Here is a 17,826-nt window from a genome sequence, read left to right as displayed (position 1 = left end):
CTGCCGGTGGGACAGGACATACCCAGGGATGGTGATGGAAGAGTCTGGGACATTGGCTGAAAGGTATGATTCTGTGAGTATGGCTATGTCAGGCTGTTGCTTGACTAGTCTGTGGGAATTCTACATTCTGCCTGAGGGTGTTTTTCCCTGATTGCAGCCCCTCGGTATACAATGGCGGGAAGGCTCTAAATGGTTGCCTTTCTCCACAGAGCCTTTGCGGTGGCAGCACCCAGCCTCAGTGTGTCCCTCAGCACGTAGTCCTGGACCTTGGAATGTGCCAGTCTGCAACACTCGGTCGAGGACAGCTCTGTGCACTGGAAGACCAGCAGGTTTCGGGCAGACCAAGGGGCGTCTTTCACCGAGTTGATGGTCTTCCAGCAGCAGTTGATGTCTGTCTCGGTGTGCGTCCCCGGGAACAGTCCGTAGAGAACAGAGTCCTGTGTTACGGAACTGCTCGGGACGAAACTGGACAGATACCACTGCATCTCTCTCCAGACCTTCCTTGCAAAGGCGCATTCCAGAAGGAGATGGGTGATGGTTTCGTCTGCACCGCAGCCTCCTCGGGGACAGCGTGCGGTGGCGCTGAGAGTCCGGGAGTGCATGAAGGATCTGACAGGAAGGGCCCTTCTCACCACCAGCCAAGCTATGTCTTGGTGCTTGTTTGAAAGTTCTGGTGACGAGGCGTTCTTCCAAATGACATTGACAGTCTGCTCGGGGAATGGCAATGATTAATCTCCTTGTATTCTGTTTTTGTTTCCTGAATCAACTGGTTTTGCAGAAATTCTTCAGTTTGGTTTAGCAGGGAAAAATGCACGGGGACTAACGAACTGCAAATCGTGTGTATCCAAAAAAATCTAGCCTTGATCTGAAAAGAAAGAATTTGCAATTGAAAGATTGGCAAAAGAACCAGAGGGGAGATGAGGAGAATTTTTTTTAAAAACACAGCGAGTTGTTATGATCTGGAATGCGCTGCCTGAAAGGGTGGTGGAAGCAGATTCAATAATAACTTTCAAAAGGGAATTGGATAAATACTTGAAAAGGAAAAATTTGCAAGGCTATGGAGAAAGAGCAGAGGAGCAGGACTAATTGGAAAGCTCTTTCAAAGAGCTGGCACGGACAATGATGGGCCGAATGGCCTCCTTCTGTGCTGTATCATTCTATGATTTGGTGGTGTTGGATGGGGGGAGGGGTGGAAATCACTGGCCAGGAGATTGGGAGAACTCCCTGCTTGTCTTTTAATACAGCCATGGGATCTTTTATGTCCACCTGACAGGACCTCAGGTTAACGTCTTGTCCAACACTCCATCAGTAGACACTGGAACGGGACCTGAACCTACAACCTGACTCACAGGCAAGGTGCTTCCATTCTGAAGATGCATTCTATGTTTTTAAAATGTGTGCTGCGGAGATACTTTGATATAAATCCAGTTATTCAACGAGAAACAAATAGATTAAAACAAAACATTTTGCCAAATTTATTAATCTTCACACACGATTAGGAACACGAAATTTCCCACTGAATTTGCCATGGTATTTTAAATCAAATGGACTCAACACTTTGCGGATGCCCATCATGTTCATGGTTGCAATTCTTTCAAAGGTCCAGGGATTCTGGTTATTCTCGGCCTTCTGTGCATCTTCCTTCATCAGCTCCTCCAGGGATTTCTTGCTAACGGCCTTTGCAGGAAATGGCAGCTTCTTGGCAACTTCTGATAGGATGGGCTCCACCTCCTCAAACTCGCACTTCCCACCAAACTCCAGTATAATCCGGCCATACCTGACGGGAGTGACATAGTGGTCGATGGCCCCTTTCCCACCGCCCATTCTCTGACCCAGTCCTTTGCGTGTGATGGGTTTATACGGAGCATTTACACGCCAGCGAGCAAACATGATTTTAGGATCCATGCGTCGGTTAATGGTGAGACGCATCATCTCAAAGTGACCCCAGTGAAGGTAGCCACCTCCAAGAGCCTGTGGAGAGAGAGCGGGCGGAGGGGGAAGAGCGGGCGGAGGGGGAAGAGCGGGCGGAGGGGGAAGAGCGGGCGGAGGGGGAAGAGCGGGCGGAGGGGGAAGAGCGGGCGGAGGGGGAAGAGCGGGCGGAGGGGGAAGAGCGGGCGGAGGGGGAAGAGCGGGCGGAGGGGGAAGAGCGGGCGGAGGGGGAAGAGGGTGGGAGGGAGGAAAGAAGGCAAAGTAAGTACATGTGGTGGCAATGAAAGGAACATTGGCATTACAACTGATTTTTAAATGGAACATTTTGCTTTGGTTAGACTGTCCCTCATTGTCTGTATTGAACTGTGTTATACAAGGATTCAGGGTACATGCACTGTTTCTGCTTCAGGCAACATTCTCTGCCCATGAGAAAACATCCAGCAGATACAATTGGTGTCACTTTAGATCAATCTGGGAAGGCCATCACTTTATGCAAGAGTGACTGACTGAGATTGTGCTGCATTATATTCAGCAGCTGAGGACTACATTTTGTGCCATGAGGTCCCTCTTTCTCAGCCCCTGGATGTTTATAGCAAGATACAGTACTGTGCTTTTAGTGTTTACTACAGTCAGGTAGATATTTTTTTAAGTTTAGCTATTTGCTGCATCATTTCAGATATTGGATAACTACAGGTGGATCAATTTGGAGTGAACGATTATTCCATATTTATTCCATCACTCTCAGGATTTCCCCCGTCCAATCCCAGGTCCTTTGTGCATCCTCCACATTACCCGAAATGTAGAGTGTCTGCGCTCCGCCCCACTGTCTGCGCTCCGCCCCACTGTCTGCGCTCATCTGCTAGAACCAGTATCGGCACCTCATTGGTTGCCACCGGTAAAGATTTTGCTCACGCACAATGTTGCAGCTCATTTTGAAGGAAAATGAAAGTGCACAGAGGGTCCTTTTTGATAACAGTACCTCCCCTTCTCTGTCTATATGTAAGAAAATGGTCTTTCCAAATACTCCAACATGTTTTATCATCACCTTGGAGACAGGTGAGGAAGGCCTTGCTCCTTACTCGACTGCTCTGGTGACATCAGTTAGAGGGAGTGTCCAGGAGTGATCCTTACAAACTGAGGGCAGGAATGGGAAGGAGAGACAACTCCAGGCCTGCTGTGGGCTGCTCAGGGGCTGGGCTGGGCCACCCTGGGGAACCACCTATTGGAATACAGATTTCCTAGTCTGCAACTTCACATCCCCGAGTCGGGCAGCGGAAGTCAGAGCTGTTGGATGCCCAGGGATACTCCCCATGACTGACATCGCCAGGGCACTCGGGCAGGGAAGGAGACCCTACTGGGGAGTCTCCGCGGCAGTAATCAAACTGATTTTGAGAAATACTCAAAAAGCATTTAATTGCCCTTTAATGTTACACAGTGGTGGAAATGCAGACACTTACTACAATGCCGTACTGCCCCCAGGCGATTGTATTGGCTCGTGTTGCTGGCCCGCGGATATCTCCCAGCCTTTTCATCCAGCGCCTCGGTTTCTTGTAGTTTGGGACTTTATTAATGAATTTCAGTTTTGGCTTCTCCGGAATGACCACATCTGAGAAAACAAACCCACAGGCTTCGAACAGACTGTCTCAGCAGCTCACTGCATCACAGCAAAGATTTATATTCAGCAGCCCATGCCTTCCTTCGACAGCTTAACATCTTCATAACTGTTATGTTATGGTCAATAAGAATTAGAAATATCAACCAGAGGACACACCTTACATTTTGTGGTAACTGAATATAATTAAAAATGACCCACCAAAAAAGAACTGGCATTTATAAAGTGCCTTTCACAACCTCGGGACGTCCCAAAGCACTTTACAGGCAATTAAGTACTTTTGAAATGTAATCATTGTTGTAAAGTAGGAAACATGTCAGTCAATTTGCGCACAGCAAGTTTCCACAAACAGCAATGAGATAAACGACCAGATAAACTGTTTTAGTGATGCTGGTTGAGGAATAAATGTTGGCCAGAACAGCTGGGAGAACTCCCCTGCTCTTTTTCAAAATAGTGCCATGAGATCTTTTAGGCCCACCTGTAGAGGGCAGATGGGGCCTTGGTTTAACATCTCATCCCAAAGACGGCACCTCCGACAGTGATAGCACTCCCTCAGTACAGCACTGAAGTATCAGCCTAGATTATGTACTCAAATCTCTGGAGCGGAACTTAAACCCATGACCTGACTCAGGCAAGAGTGCTACCCACTGAGCCACGCTGACACCGGACACAAATATTAAAACAGGTTGCTGTACTGTGGGCTTTCTCCTAACTCTTCTGTGTTGTGCTCACAACAAAGGCACGATTCCATAAGCAGCTCGAATCTCTGATCTGAAACCTGTGCTCTTCTCCATGTCAGGGACTAATAATCATTCCTTGACTGTGGTTCAATCACATAGAATTATATAGAATCTACAGCAGAGAAACAGGCCATTCATCCAAAGACTCAGCTACAATGCTGCAAAGGTCTCCTAGGTTTGGTTGTAGATGCCCATTCACGATCTTCTCATTATAATATAGATCTGTCAAGCATAGGCCACTTCTACACCATCCATTGCACTGCATCCTGGTGGCCCCATCTCACTAACAAAACTTGGCTCAGTCTCCTGGGTGAAGTCGAGCATTCTCCCCTGATGCCAGAAGGGTATGGAGGATCTTTTCTGCTTCTCATGTTCCCATTCCACCAGCATGGACTCCCAGTAATACCTCTCTGCCACTGCAAAAGTCCTCTTCCTGGACTCTTCAATAGCTGACAGCAGTGCATTATCACACTCATTCTTCAGAAAACCCAGAATATCAGTGTCCTTGACCGGCTCAAGGGTTGTAGCTGCATTCAGGTTTTCCAATCGCTGAGAGATGTGAGACAGGTTCATGCCTGTGTTTATGCTCCACACGCGCCTCCTCCCTCCCTACTTCATCTAACCCCATCAGCATATCCTCTATTCCTTTCTCCCTCATGTGTTTATCTAGCTTGCCGTTAAATCTCTGTTTTTCGCCTCAACTACTCCTTGTGGTAGCGAGTTCTACATTCTAACCACTCTCTGGGTAAGGAAGTTTCTCCTGAATTCCCTATTGGATTTATTAGTGACTATCTTATATTTATGGCCCCTAGTTCTGGTCTCCTCCACAAGTGGAAATATCTTCTCTACATCTACCCTATCAAACCCCTTCATAATCCTATCAAGTCACCCCTCAGTCTTCTCTTTTCTAGGGAAAAGAGCCCCAGCCTGTTCAATGTTTCCCGATAGGTATAACCTGAGTTCAGGTATCACTGGAGATTATGTGCGGTGCCCAGTACATTCTCCTGACTTTTGAAAGGTGGAAAATACCGCACCAGCAGACCGATGCATCTGAGTTAAAACTAATAGATTGATTAATTGAATGCACAGGAGCAGTAAGACATAGTAAGATAAAGTACAGAAATCGCTGTGCGCAAAAGCCCTTTTTAGGCTGCATTTCTTACAGTTTGATGAAAAAAGGACCTTTGCATGAAACAATCTTACATAGAATTTTCACAACGCAACATTACATATGGATGATGGGAGTTTTCCATCCATTCATGGAGTTCAGATCTCCACCCAGAACTGAAGCTGGGCTACTAGGGCAATGATATGTACTGAAAGACGTCCGTTAGGGTTAGGCCACTTTCTTGCAGCTGGACAGACATCACAGCTTGAGGAATTGTGCCAAGGTAAAGGAGGCTCACAAATATCACATGTCTCAAAAAAATGGGAAGGAGGTTACCCTGGGAATTATATGGCAATCAGTCCTACTTCGGTAGATAAACTTGTACAGTCCATAATATGGGATAAAATTACAGAACACTTAGAAAGGTAAAGGGTTATTTAGGTATCAGCCTTGGCTCAGTGGCAGTGGTAGTGAGTCAGAAAGTTGTGTGTTCAAATCCCATTCCAGAGACTTCAGCACATAATCTCAGTTGGCACTCCAGCACAGTACTGAGGGAGTACTGCAATGTTGGAGTTGCCGTCTTTCAGAAGAGACTTTAAACTTTCAGGTTGACATAAAAGATCCCATGACACTATTTTGAAGAAGAGCAGGGGAGTGTCCTGGCCAATATTTATCTCTCAACCAACATCACAAACAGATTATCTGGCCATTTTGTATCATTGCAGTTTGTGGGACCTTGCTGTGCACAAATTGGCTTCCACTTTGCAATAGTGACTACACTTCAAAAGTACTTCATCGGCTGTAAAGCGCTTTGGGATGTCCCATGGTCATGAAAGGCACTCTATGAATGAACATAACATAAGAAATAGGAGCAGGAGGCCATACGGCCCCTGGAGCCTGCTCCGCATTCAATCAGATCATGGCTGATCTTCAACCTCAACTCCATTTTCCTGCCCGATCCCAATATCCCTTGATGCCCCTCGAGTCCAAAACTCTATCGATCTCAGTCTTGAACATACTCAACAACTGAGAATCCACAGGCCTCTGGGGTAGAGAATTCCAAATATTCACGACCCTTTCAAGTCTTTCTTTTTCTTTCTATTCAAGGACTGTCAGCGTATACCTGTAAAGGGCAGGATGTGCTCAACTAGTTTAACGGAATTTTAAAGGAAGCATCTGAGTGATACGTGGTGGATGTTTACATGGATTTTCAGAAAGTTTTTGGTAAGGTGACACATAAGAAACTGGTTACAAAAATTAAGACACATGGTATTAAAAAGAATGAACCAGTGTGGATTGAGAGATGGCTGGGGGCAGGAAGCAAAGAGTAGGAGTAAATGGATATTCTTTGGATTAGCAGGGTGTTGCCCAGAGATTGGTAGTAGCACCACTATTGTTTTCTATTTATATAACCAATTTGGACAAAGACACAAGAGGAATAATACTGAAAAATGCTGGAGAAGCTCAGCAAGCCAGGCAGCATCCGGGGAGAAAGAAACAGAGTTAACGTTTCAGGTCGAAGCCCTTTTGTCAGAACTGGAAGATGTTAAAAGAGTTAAAGTTTTTGAGCAAGTACAGAGCCAGGGCAAGTGGGGGAGGGGGGAGGGGGAGGGGGGAGGAAAGAACAAAAGGGAAGGTCTGTGATAGGAAGAGGGCACGAGTGATAAAATGACAAAAGGGATGATGGTGCAAGGCAAGCAAGGTGGAAACGGCTTCCATTGAGCTTCATTGGAACAGTGCAAGAGGCCGAGGACAGAGAGGTCAGAGTGGAAGTGGGACAGGGAATTAAAATGGCAAGCGACCGCTAGGTCAGGGTCACACTTGCAGACAGAGCGGAGGTGTATCCTATCATGGTTCTGGGAGGGAAGGGAAGGGGTGAGGGCAGAAGTGCGGGAAATAGGACGGACACGGTCGTGTTTTCACTATCCCCTCTGACCTTCCCCTCTCTGACCCCGAACGATCAGTCCTCAGCAAAGGCCTTAGCTTCATCCCCTTACGCCTCCACCTCAATGAATTTCGAGCTCGACACGATGCTGAGCTCTTCTTTCGTCGCCTTCGCCTCCATGCCGACTTCTTTGGCCAGGAGTCTTCCCTCCACACAGCAGACCCTTTCTCCAGTCTTCAGAATTCTCGTTCCATCTGGACCACTCCCTCTGGCCTCTTACCCTCTCTTGATCTTTTCACTGGGAATTGCCAGCGTGACGTCAGCTGTCTCAATTTCTCCACTCCCCTCACTCTCTCTAACCTACCTCCCTCTGAACTCGCAGCACTCCGTTTGTTCAGGTCCAACTCTGACATTTGTCTTTAAACATGCTGAGAAGGGCATCGCTGTTGTTTTGTGGTGAACAGACCTCTACCTCGCGGTGGCTGAACGCCAACTCTCTGACACCTCCTCCTACCTCTTGGACCATGACCCTACTGTTGAATATCAAGCCATCATTTCCCAGACTGCCACTGACCTCATCTCCTCTGGAGATCTTCCCCCCATGGCCTCCAACCTCATAGTCCCCCAAACCCCGCACAGCCCACTTCTACCTCCTTCCCAAGATCCACAAACAGGACTGCTCTGGGAGACCCATCGTTTCAGCCTGTTCTTGCCCCACGGAACTTATATCCTCCTATCTCGACTACTTTTTCTCCACTCATCCAGTCTCTTCCGACCTACATCTGACGCCCTCCGCCACTTTAACAGTTTCCAGTTTCCTGGCCCTAACCGTCTCCTTTTCACCACTGACGTCCAGTCCCTCTACACTTCCATCCCCCACCAGGACGGCCTGCGGGCCCTCCGTTTCTTCCTTGAGTGGAGACCCAACCAGTCCCCATCCACCACCACCCTCCTCCGCCTGGCTGAACTTGTTCTTACGTTCAACAACTTCTCCTTTGACTCCACTCGCTTCCTCCAAATAAAAGATGTCGCTATGGGAACCCGTATGGGTCCCAGCTATGCCTGCCTTTTTGTGGGATACGTGGAACATTCCTTGTTCCAGTCCTACTCAGGTCCCTTCCCTCACCTCTTTTTCCGGTACATTGATGACTGTATCCCCTCTGCTGTGTTTGAGCTGTGTCCGTCCTATTTTCCGCACTTCTGCCCTCACCCCTTCCCCTCCCTCCCAGAACCATGATAGGGTCCCCCTTGTCCTCACCTTCCACCCCACCAGCCTCCACATTCAACGTATCATCCTCCACCATCTTCAGCGCGATCCCACCACCAAACACATCTTCCCCTCCCCTCCCCTTTCAGCATTCTGAAGGGACCGTTCCCTCAGCGACACCCTGGTCCACTCTTCCATCACCCCCAACACCCGCTCCCCTCCCCACTATCTTCCCGTGCGAGCGCAGGAGATGCAACACCTGCCCTTTCACCTCCTCCCTTCCCACCGTCCAGGGTCCCAAACACTCCTTCCAGGTGAAACAGTGATTTACTTGTACTTCTTTCAATTCAGTAAACTGTATTCACTGCTCACGATGCGGTCTCCTCTACACTGGGGAGACCAAAAGCAGATTGGGTGATCGCTTTGCCGAACACCTCCGCTCTGTCCACAAGCGTGACCCTGACCTGCCGGTCACTCGCCATTTTAATTCCCCGTCCCTCTCCCACTCTGACCTCTCTGTCCTCGGCCTCTTACACTGTTCCAATGAAGCTCAATGTGAGCTCGAGGAACAGCACCTCATCTTTCGATTAGACACTTTACAACCTTCCGGACTCAACACTGATTTCAATAACTTCAGATCAGAACCACTGCTCCCATTTTTTCGGTTAGCTAGTGCTGGTAATGGTTCTGCTGTTGCCATTTACAGCTACTCCTGGTCAATCTTTTGTTTCTTAACCTGTCCCGTTACCACCTTCCTTGTTTTGCACCATCATCCCTTTTGTCATTTAATCACTTGTGCCCTCTCCCTATCACAGACCTTCCCTTTTGTTCTTTCCTTCTCTCCCCTCGCTTTTTTTCAGGTCTTCAACTTGAAACGTTAACTCTGTTTCTTTCTCCACAGATCCTGCTTCACTTACTGGGCTTTGCCGACAATTTCTTTTTTTATTTTAGATTTCCAGCATCCGTGGTATTTTGCTTTTGCTAAACACATGAGATTTGTTGGTTTCTTACTTGTGATTTGTTTGAAGAGAGTGTTGCTGAGGATTGTAAATATATGTTGTCCGCTGAGATCTCTGCGCTCCTCCAATTCTTGCCTCTTGCGTATCCCCGATTTTGATCACTCCACTATTGGCCGTGCCTTCAGCTGCCTAGGCCGTAAGCTCTGAAATTTCCTCCCTGAACCTCTCCACCTTTCTTTTCCCCTTTAAGACGCTCCTTATAACCGACCTCTTTGACCGAGCTTTTGGTCACCTGTCCTAATATCTCCTTATGTGGCTCAGTGTCAAATTTTGTCTGATTACGCTCCTGTAAAGCGCCTTGGGGTGTTTTACTAAATTAAAAGCGATGTATCAATGCAAGTTGTTGTTGTTGTCGTCTGGGTTTGGCCAATGTGCCACAATTTCAACCCACAGTCATTTCATTCACACCTGGTCCGAAGCAAACATGATGTGTGAGCCGAGGAAGTGAGCACCAGCCAGCTATTCGCCCGTGTGGCCTTACCGCAAACAAGTTTGACTGTGCCCCAACCAACATCACATGTTCACTTTGCAGCAGGAATCACTCGGTATCTTACAATGCGTACAAATTACAACACGGAAACAGGATGTCCAGACCGACCCGTGCATGTTGGTGTTTATCCTCACATGGGCAACAGTCCTAATCCATGTGCCGGCCCCCTCTCTCTTTATCCCACTTTCCTTCAACCACCTTTCTAACCTATTCTTAAAAACCAACATGGTCTCTGCTTCAATCACTAACTCCAGTTGTACATTCCACAGCCTCACAACCCTCGGTGTAAAAAGTTTCTCCTAATCTCTGTCCTAAATCTCATATCAACATCCCCTCTTTCTAGATTCTTCAAAGAAAAAAAAAGAAATTACATTTATACAGCATTTTTCACAACCTCAGGACGTCCCAAGGCACTTTTCAGCCAATGAACTACTTTAGAAATGTAGTCTCTGTTGTAATGTAGGAAACACGGCAGCCAATTTGCGCACAGCAAGGTCCCACATCAGCAATGAAATGACCAGATAATCTCTTTTTAGTGATGCTGATTGGGGGATAAATATTGGCCAGGACACCGGGGAGAACTCCCCTGCTCTTTGAATAGTGCCATGGCATCTTTTATGTCCACCTGAGAGCAGACCGGGCCTCAGTTTAACGTCTCATCTAAAAGACAGCAGCTCAGTACTGCACTGGAGTGTCAGCCTAGATTTTGTGCTCGAGTCTCTGGAGTGGGACTTGAACCCATGACCTCCTGACTCAGATACGACAGTGCTGCCCACTGAGCCACGGCTGACCACTGGCAACAGATATCATCAGGCTGCATTTTTAACTCCCGCAGCCCACAGGACAATTGTAGTGCCCCAAAACGTTGCCCAGATTAAACACAGTTTGGCAGCCAAACCTGGCAATTCCTGGTCTATGTGGCTCAACGCGACATTATGTGGTGCACTTACCCACCAAGCTATTGGGAGAGCAGCAGATACATTATTATACCCTCAGCTCTGGTAAACAAGTCCTTTTCTTCCTCCCTGTCGGGTACAACTGCTTCTGTAACCTTTACTGCAAACGTGCCCTACAGAAGGCAACGGGATAAAGCGCAGGGCAAAGTTTAGTCTTCTAACTCACCATTATAACTGGGAGGATGCTCATACATCTTTAGTCCAACTGCCAGAACCTTAGCATAATTCTGATACGGGCCTGTAATGAAAGTAGACGTTATTGAATGTAGAATAATCACGCACAGCACTACCATCCTTCAATTAAGAGGCTGCTTGATGCTTTTACAGTGAGACATGTACAGCAGATACAAGGCAGAACCTAGCTGGATATGATAGCAGACTCAACCAAATGATACACAAACAAAGGTATTGGCACAACTGTGATTCAGAAGAAATGTTTTTATAATGTACAGTATCTGGTTTTCCAACAAGAGCCTGACAATAAGGAAGTTACTTATCTTATAAACACTCAGTGTCAGATCGGGAGCAATAACCATCAGCAAAATATTAGGAGCAAGATTACTTATCTGGAAGAGATACCGATCGTAATCCCATTGAATGGCACCTTCATATAGTAACAGCTCTGATGGGAAGTTGCCTTCACAGTCCATTCAAAATCCAGAGTGGCAGCGGACCTGAGCGGGACCAGAGTGGAGCAGACCTGAGGCCCAAGGCAAGAGGCTCGAGAGTGGGTATATAAGGGCGGCGACCCGAGGCCCGAGAGGAGCCGGACCCGAGGCCCGAGAGGAGCGGACCCGAGGCCCGAGAGGAGCGGACCCGAGGCCCGAGGCCCGAGAGGAGCGGGCCCGAGGCCCGAGAGGAGCGGGCCCGAGGCCCGAGAGGAGCGGGCCCGAGGCCCGAGAGGAGCGGGCCCGAGGCCCGAGAGGAGCGGACCCGAGGCCCGAGGCCCGAGAGGAGCGGACCCGAGGCCCGAGGCCCGAGAGGAGCGGACCCGAGGCCCGAGGCCCGAGAGGAGCGGACCCGAGGCCCGAGGCCCGAGAGGAGCGGACCCGAGGCCCGAGGCCCGAGAGGAGCGGACCCGAGGCCCGAGGCCCGAGAGGAGCGGACCCGAGGCCCGAGGCCCGAGAGGAGCGGACCCGAGGCCCGAGGCCCGAGAGGAGCGGACCCGAGGCCCGAGAGGAGCGGACCCGAGGCCCGAGAGGAGCGGACCCGAGGCCCGAGAGGAGCGGACACGAGGCCCGAGAGGAGCGGACCCGAGGCCCGAGGGGAGCGGACCCGAGGCCCGAGAGGAGCGGACCCGAGGCCCGAGGGGAGCGGACCCGAGGCCCGAGGCCCGAGAGGAGTGGACCCGAGGCCCGAGGCCCGAGAGGAGTGGACCCGAGGCCCGAGAGGAGTGGACCCGAGAGGATCAAAAACAACAGAAAACCAACGAAGGAGTGACAACACGGGACAGCAGGTAAGTGATTGGTTGGTGAGTATTACCGTTTTTTTTCTCTTTAAATGAGGGCATTGGTTTAAATTAAGAGCTGGGAAACTAAAAACTCAAGCTCCGGGTTTCAGAGCTCGAGCAGCAGCTGGCGTCACTGCAGTGCATCTGCGAGGCTGAGAGTTTCAGGAGGTGGTCACCCAACAGCTTAAGAGAGTGCAGGCAGAGAGGGACTGGGTGACCGCCAGACAGACAAGGAGGACCAGGGAGGTAGTGCAGGAGGCTCCTGAGGGCATCTCACTCTCTAACCAGTATTCAGTTCTGAATACTGGTGAGGTAGAGGGTTCCTCTGGGGAGTGCAGCCAGAGCCAAGACCACAGCACCATGGGTGGCTCAGCTGCACAGGGGCGGGGAGAAAGGTCAGGAGAGCAATAGCGATAGGGGATTCTATAGTTAGGGGAGCAGACAGGTGTTTCTGCGGCCTCAGATGTGATTCCAGGATGGTATGTTGCCTCCCTGGTGCCAGGGTCAAGGATGTCAGTGAGCAGCTGCAGAGCATTCTGGAGGTGGAAGGTGAATAGCCCGAGATCATGGTCCATATCGGTATCAACGATATAGGTAGAAAGAGGGATGAGATCCTGCAAGCAGATTTTAAGGAGTTAGGAAAGAGATTAACAAGCAGGACCTCAATGGAAGTAATCTCCAATTTACTCCTGGTGCCACACTACAGCGAGTATAGAAATAGGAGGATGAATGTTTGGCTGGAGAGATGGTGCAGGAGGGAGGGCTTTAGATTCCTGGGGCATTGGGACCAGTTCTGGGGAAGGTGGGACCTGTACAAGACAGACGGGTTGCACCTTAACGGAGCAGGAACCAATGTCCTCGCGGGGAGGTTCGTTCTACTGTTGGGGGGGGGTTAAACTAATTTGGCAGGGGGATGGGCACCAGGATGTAGCATTGGAAAGGAGAAATAAGGGGCACAAAGGATCGGGAGAGAAAGATAGCACGAGAGTAAGAAATAGTACAGTATTAAGTGAGAGCAGACTAAGAGAGAATACAAGAAAGTCTAAGACTGGTTTGCAGTGCATGTGTGTAAATGCACGAAGCGTGGTAAACAAGGTTGGTGAGTTGCAGGTGCAAATAAACACATGGGAACATGATGTCGTGGCGATAACGGAGACCTGGCTCAAAAAAGGGCAGGATTGGGTATTAAATATTCCTGGGTACAAGGTGTGCAGGAAGGATATGGAAGGAAAGAAAAGAGGGAGGGGTTGGCAGTATTGATTAAGGAGAATATTGCAGTGCTGGAGAGAGAGGATGTTCTGGAGGGATCAAGGACAGAATCTATTTGGTTAGAGTTAAGAAACAATAGAGGTGCCGTTACACTACTGGGTCTGTTCTATAGGCCATCAACTAGTGGGAAGGATATAGAGGAGCAAATTTGCAGGGAAATTACAGAGAGGTGCAAGAACTATAGAGTAGTGATAATGGGGGACTTCAACTATCCTAATATAGACTGGGATAGTAATAGGGTAAAGGGCAAAGAGGGGGAGGAATTTTTGAAATGTGTTGAGGATAACTTTCTTGACCACTATGTTTTTGGCACAACGAGGAAGGAGGCATTGCTGGACTTGGTTCTAGGGAATGAGGTGGGCCAAGTGGAGCAAGTGTCAGTGGGGGAGCATTTAGGGAGCAGTGCTCATAGTATCATAAGGTTTAGAATAGCTATGGAAAAGGACACAGACCACTCTAAACTAAAAACTCAATTGGAGGAGGGCCAATTTCAGTGGGATGAGAACAGATCTGGCCCGGGTAAATTGGAATCAAAGATTGGCAGGCAAAACTGTACTTGGACAAGTGTGGATTGATTAGGGAAAGCCAGCACTGATTTGTTAAAGTCAAATCGTGTTTAACTAACTTGATAGAGTTTTTTGAAGAAATAACAGAGAGGGTAGATGAGGGCAATGCAGTTGATGGAGTGTATATGGACTTTCAAAAGGAGTTTAATAAAGTGCCGCATGGTAGGCTTATCAAGATTGCGGCCCATGGAATAAAGGGGGCAGTAGCAACATGGACACAGAACTGGTTAAGTAACAGGAAACAGAGAGTAGTGATGAACGGTTATTTTTCGGACTAGAGGGAGGTGTACAGTGGTGTTCCCCTGGAGTCAGTGCTGGGACCGCTGCTTTTCTTGATATATGTTAATGATTTGGACTTGGGTGTACAGGGCACAATTTCAAAATCTGCAGATGCATAAAACTTGGAAAGGTAGTAAACAGTGAGGAGGATAGTGATAGACTTCAAGAGGATGTAGACACTCTGGTGGTATGGGCGGACACGTGGCAGATTAAATTTAATGCAGAAAAATGTGAAGTGATACATTTCAGTAGGAAGAACGAGGAGAGGCAATATAAACTAGAGGGCACAACTCTAAAAGGGGTACAGGAACAGAGAGCTCTGGGAGTATATGTGCATAAATTGTTGAAGGTGGCAGGGCAGGTTGAGAAAGCGGTTAAAAAGCATACAGGATCCTGGGCTTTATAAATAGAGGCATAGAGTACAAAACAATGGCAGTCATGATGAACCTTTATAAAACACTGGAGTATTGTGTCCAGTTCTGGGCACCACAATTTAGGAAAGATGTGAAGGCCTTAGAGAGGGTGCAGAAAAGATTTACTAGAATGATTCGAGGGATGAGGGACTTTGGATAGACTGGAGAAGCTGGGGTTGTTCTCCTTGGAATGGAGATGGTTGCGAGGAAATTTGATCGAGGTATTCAAAATCAAGAAGGGTCCAGACAGAGTAGATAGAGAGAAACGATTCCCATTGACGGAACCAGAGGGCATAGATTTAAGGTGATTGGCAAAAGAATCAAAGGTGACACGAGGAAAAACATTTTTTACACAGCGAGTGGTTAGGATCTGGAATGCACTGCCCGGGGGGGTGGTGGAGGCAGATTCAATCATGGCCTTCAAAAGGGAACTGGATAAATACTTTAAAGTAAAAAATTTGCAGGGCTATGGGGAAAGGGCGGGGAGTGGACTAGCTGGACTGCACTTGCATAAAGCCAGCACCGACTCGATGGGCCGAATTGCCTCCTTTCTCTGATTCTATGAAAGTCGAGTGGTTGCACCCGGCCCACTCCGGGCACAGGCCCCGGGACCAACATCCTCCCCCCCCAGCGGGAAGGAGCTGAGCGGCCCGCCGACCTCGATCAGCTCTCTCGGCTCCTACCTGGACTCCCAGATCCACAGCTCACTCCCGGCGGGACCCGGCTCAGGCACCGCAGGAGAAGCGCCATCGCGGTGTCACAGCTCAAAACATCCCCGGGAAACAGGCGCACCGCCATTACAGCACCACGGCATGGAGACCGGAAAAGGAAATGAGATGGGAATGAGGAGGGGGGAATGAGGGGGAGGGGGAGGGGGGAATGAGGGGGAGGGGGAGGGGGAATGAGGGGGAGGGGGAGGGGGGAATGAGGGGGAGGGGGAGGGGGGAATGAGGGGGAGGGGAATGAGGGGGAGGGATGAGGGGGGGAATGAGGGAATGGGGGGGGGAGGGTGAGGGAATGGGGGGGAGGGAATGGGATGGGGGGGAATGAGGAGGAATGAGGGGGGAGGGAGGGGGAATGAGGAGGAGGGGATGGGGAGGGAGGGGGAGGGGGGGAATGAGGGAATGGGGGGGAGGGGGGGAATGAGGGGAGGGGGGGAATGAGGAGGAGGAGGAGGGGGGAGGGGGGGGAATGAGGGGGGAGGGGGGGGAATGAGGGGGGAGGGGGGGGAATGAGGGGGGAGGGGGGGATGAGGAGGAGGAGGGGGAGGGGGGGGATGAGGAGGGGGAGGGGGGGAATGAGGGGGGAGGGGGGGGAATGAGGAGGGGGGAGGGGGGGGATGGGGAGGGAGGGGGAGGGGGGAGGGGGGGAATGAGGGAGGAGGGGGGGGAATGAGGGAGGGAGGGGGGGATGAGGGGGGAGGGGGGGAGGAGGGGGGAGGGGGTGGGGGAATGAGGGGGGGGGAGGGGGGAGGGGGGAATGAGGGGAGGGGGAGGGGGGAATGAGGGGGGAGGGGGGGAGGTGGGGAGGGGGGGAGGGGGGGATTGGAGGGGGAGGGGGGATGAGGTGGAGGGGGAGGGGGGGGAATGGGAGGAGAGGGGGAGGGGGGAATGAGGTGAGGGAGGGGGGAATGAGGGGGAGGGGGGGAATGAGGGGGTGGGGGGGAATGAGGTGGGTGGGGGAGGGGAGGGGGGGATGAGTGTGGGAGGGGGGTTGGGTGGGTGGGAGGGGGAGGGGGGTTTGTGGTGGGAGGTGGGAGGGGGGATGAGTGGGGAGGGGGGGAGGGGGGGTGGGGGGGGATGAGGGTGGGGGGGGGGTGGGGGGGGGGGTGGGTGGTGGGGGAGGGGGGATGGGTGGGGGGGGTGGGGATGGTGGGGGGTGGGGGGTTGGTGGGTGGGGGTGGGGGGTGGTGGGGGGGGGGGAATGAGGTGGGGGGGGGGATGAGGTGGGTGGGGGGTGGGGGGGTGGGGGTTGTGGGGGTGGGTGGGGGGTTGTGGTGGGAGGGGGGGGGTTGTGGGGGGTGGGGGTGGTGGGGGGTGGGGGGGGTTGGTGGGGGGTGGGGGTGGGGAGGGGGGGTTGTGGGGGGTGGGTGGGGGGTGGGGGGGTTGGTGGGTGTGGGGGTGGGGGTAGGGGGGGGTGGGGTGGGGGGGGTGGGGGGTGGGTGGGGTGGGGTGGGGGTTGGTGGGGGGTGGGGTGGGGGGGTTTGGGTGGGGGGGTGGGTGGGTGGGGGGGGTGGTGTGGTGGGGGGGGAGGTTGTGGGGGGTGGGGGGGTTGGTGGGTGGGGGGTTGGGGGGGTAGGGGGGTGGGGGGTGGGTGGGGGGGGGGGTGGGGTTGTGGGGGTGGGTGGTGGGGGTGGGGTGGGGTGGGTGGGTGGGTTGGTGGGTAGGGTGGGGTGGGGGTTGTGGTGGGGGGTGGGGGGGGTTGGTGGGGGGGGGGGTTGGTGGGGGTGGGTGGGGGTTTGTGGTGGGTGGGGGTGGGGTGGGTTGGGTGGGGGGTTGGGTGGGGGTGGGGGGTTTGTGGGTGGTGGGGGTGTGGGGTGGGTGGGGGTGGTGGGGGGGGGTGGGTGGGTGGGGTGGGGGGTGGTGTGGGGGGGGGTTGGTGGGTGGGGGGGGGGGTTTGGGTGGGTGGGGGGGGATGTGGTGGGTGGGGGGGTTGGTGTGGTGGTGGGGGGGGGTGGGTGGGGGGGGGTGTGGGAGGGTTGGGTGGGGTTGTGGTGGGGGGGTGGAGGGGTGGGGGGGTGGTGGGGGGTTGAGGTGGGTGGTGGGGTGGGGTGGGGGGATTGGGGTGGGTGGGGGGTGGGGTTGTGTGGGGTGGGGTGGGGGGTTGGTGAGGGTGAGGGGAGGGGGGAATGAGGTGGGGAGGGGAGAGAGGAGGGATTATGAGGTGGTGGACGTTGGGCGGGA

At 51.8% G+C, this 17,826-nt stretch overlaps 1 protein-coding gene across 1 annotated transcript; it reads right to left on the bottom strand.

Moving 5' to 3' along the window:
- Positions 1 to 1,451: 1,451 nt before the first annotated feature.
- LOC137309243 (large ribosomal subunit protein uL16m-like) lies at positions 1,452 to 15,714 on the bottom strand. The gene is made up of 4 exons (XM_067977502.1): positions 15,607 to 15,714; positions 11,113 to 11,184; positions 3,387 to 3,535; positions 1,452 to 1,971 (listed from the first exon to the last, which is right to left on the bottom strand). Exons 1-4 carry the CDS (start codon positions 15,671 to 15,673, stop codon positions 1,486 to 1,488), a joined length of 774 nt encoding a protein of 257 aa, XP_067833603.1. The 5' UTR covers positions 15,674 to 15,714; the 3' UTR covers positions 1,452 to 1,485.
- Positions 15,715 to 17,826: the final 2,112 nt, after the last annotated feature.

The sequence above is a fragment of the Heptranchias perlo genome, unplaced genomic scaffold (genome assembly GCF_035084215.1).
Source record: "Heptranchias perlo isolate sHepPer1 unplaced genomic scaffold, sHepPer1.hap1 HAP1_SCAFFOLD_1546, whole genome shotgun sequence".
In the NCBI taxonomy this organism is placed as follows: domain Eukaryota; kingdom Metazoa; phylum Chordata; class Chondrichthyes; order Hexanchiformes; family Hexanchidae; genus Heptranchias; species Heptranchias perlo.
This window is presented reverse-complemented; position numbering and strand designations above follow the sequence as displayed.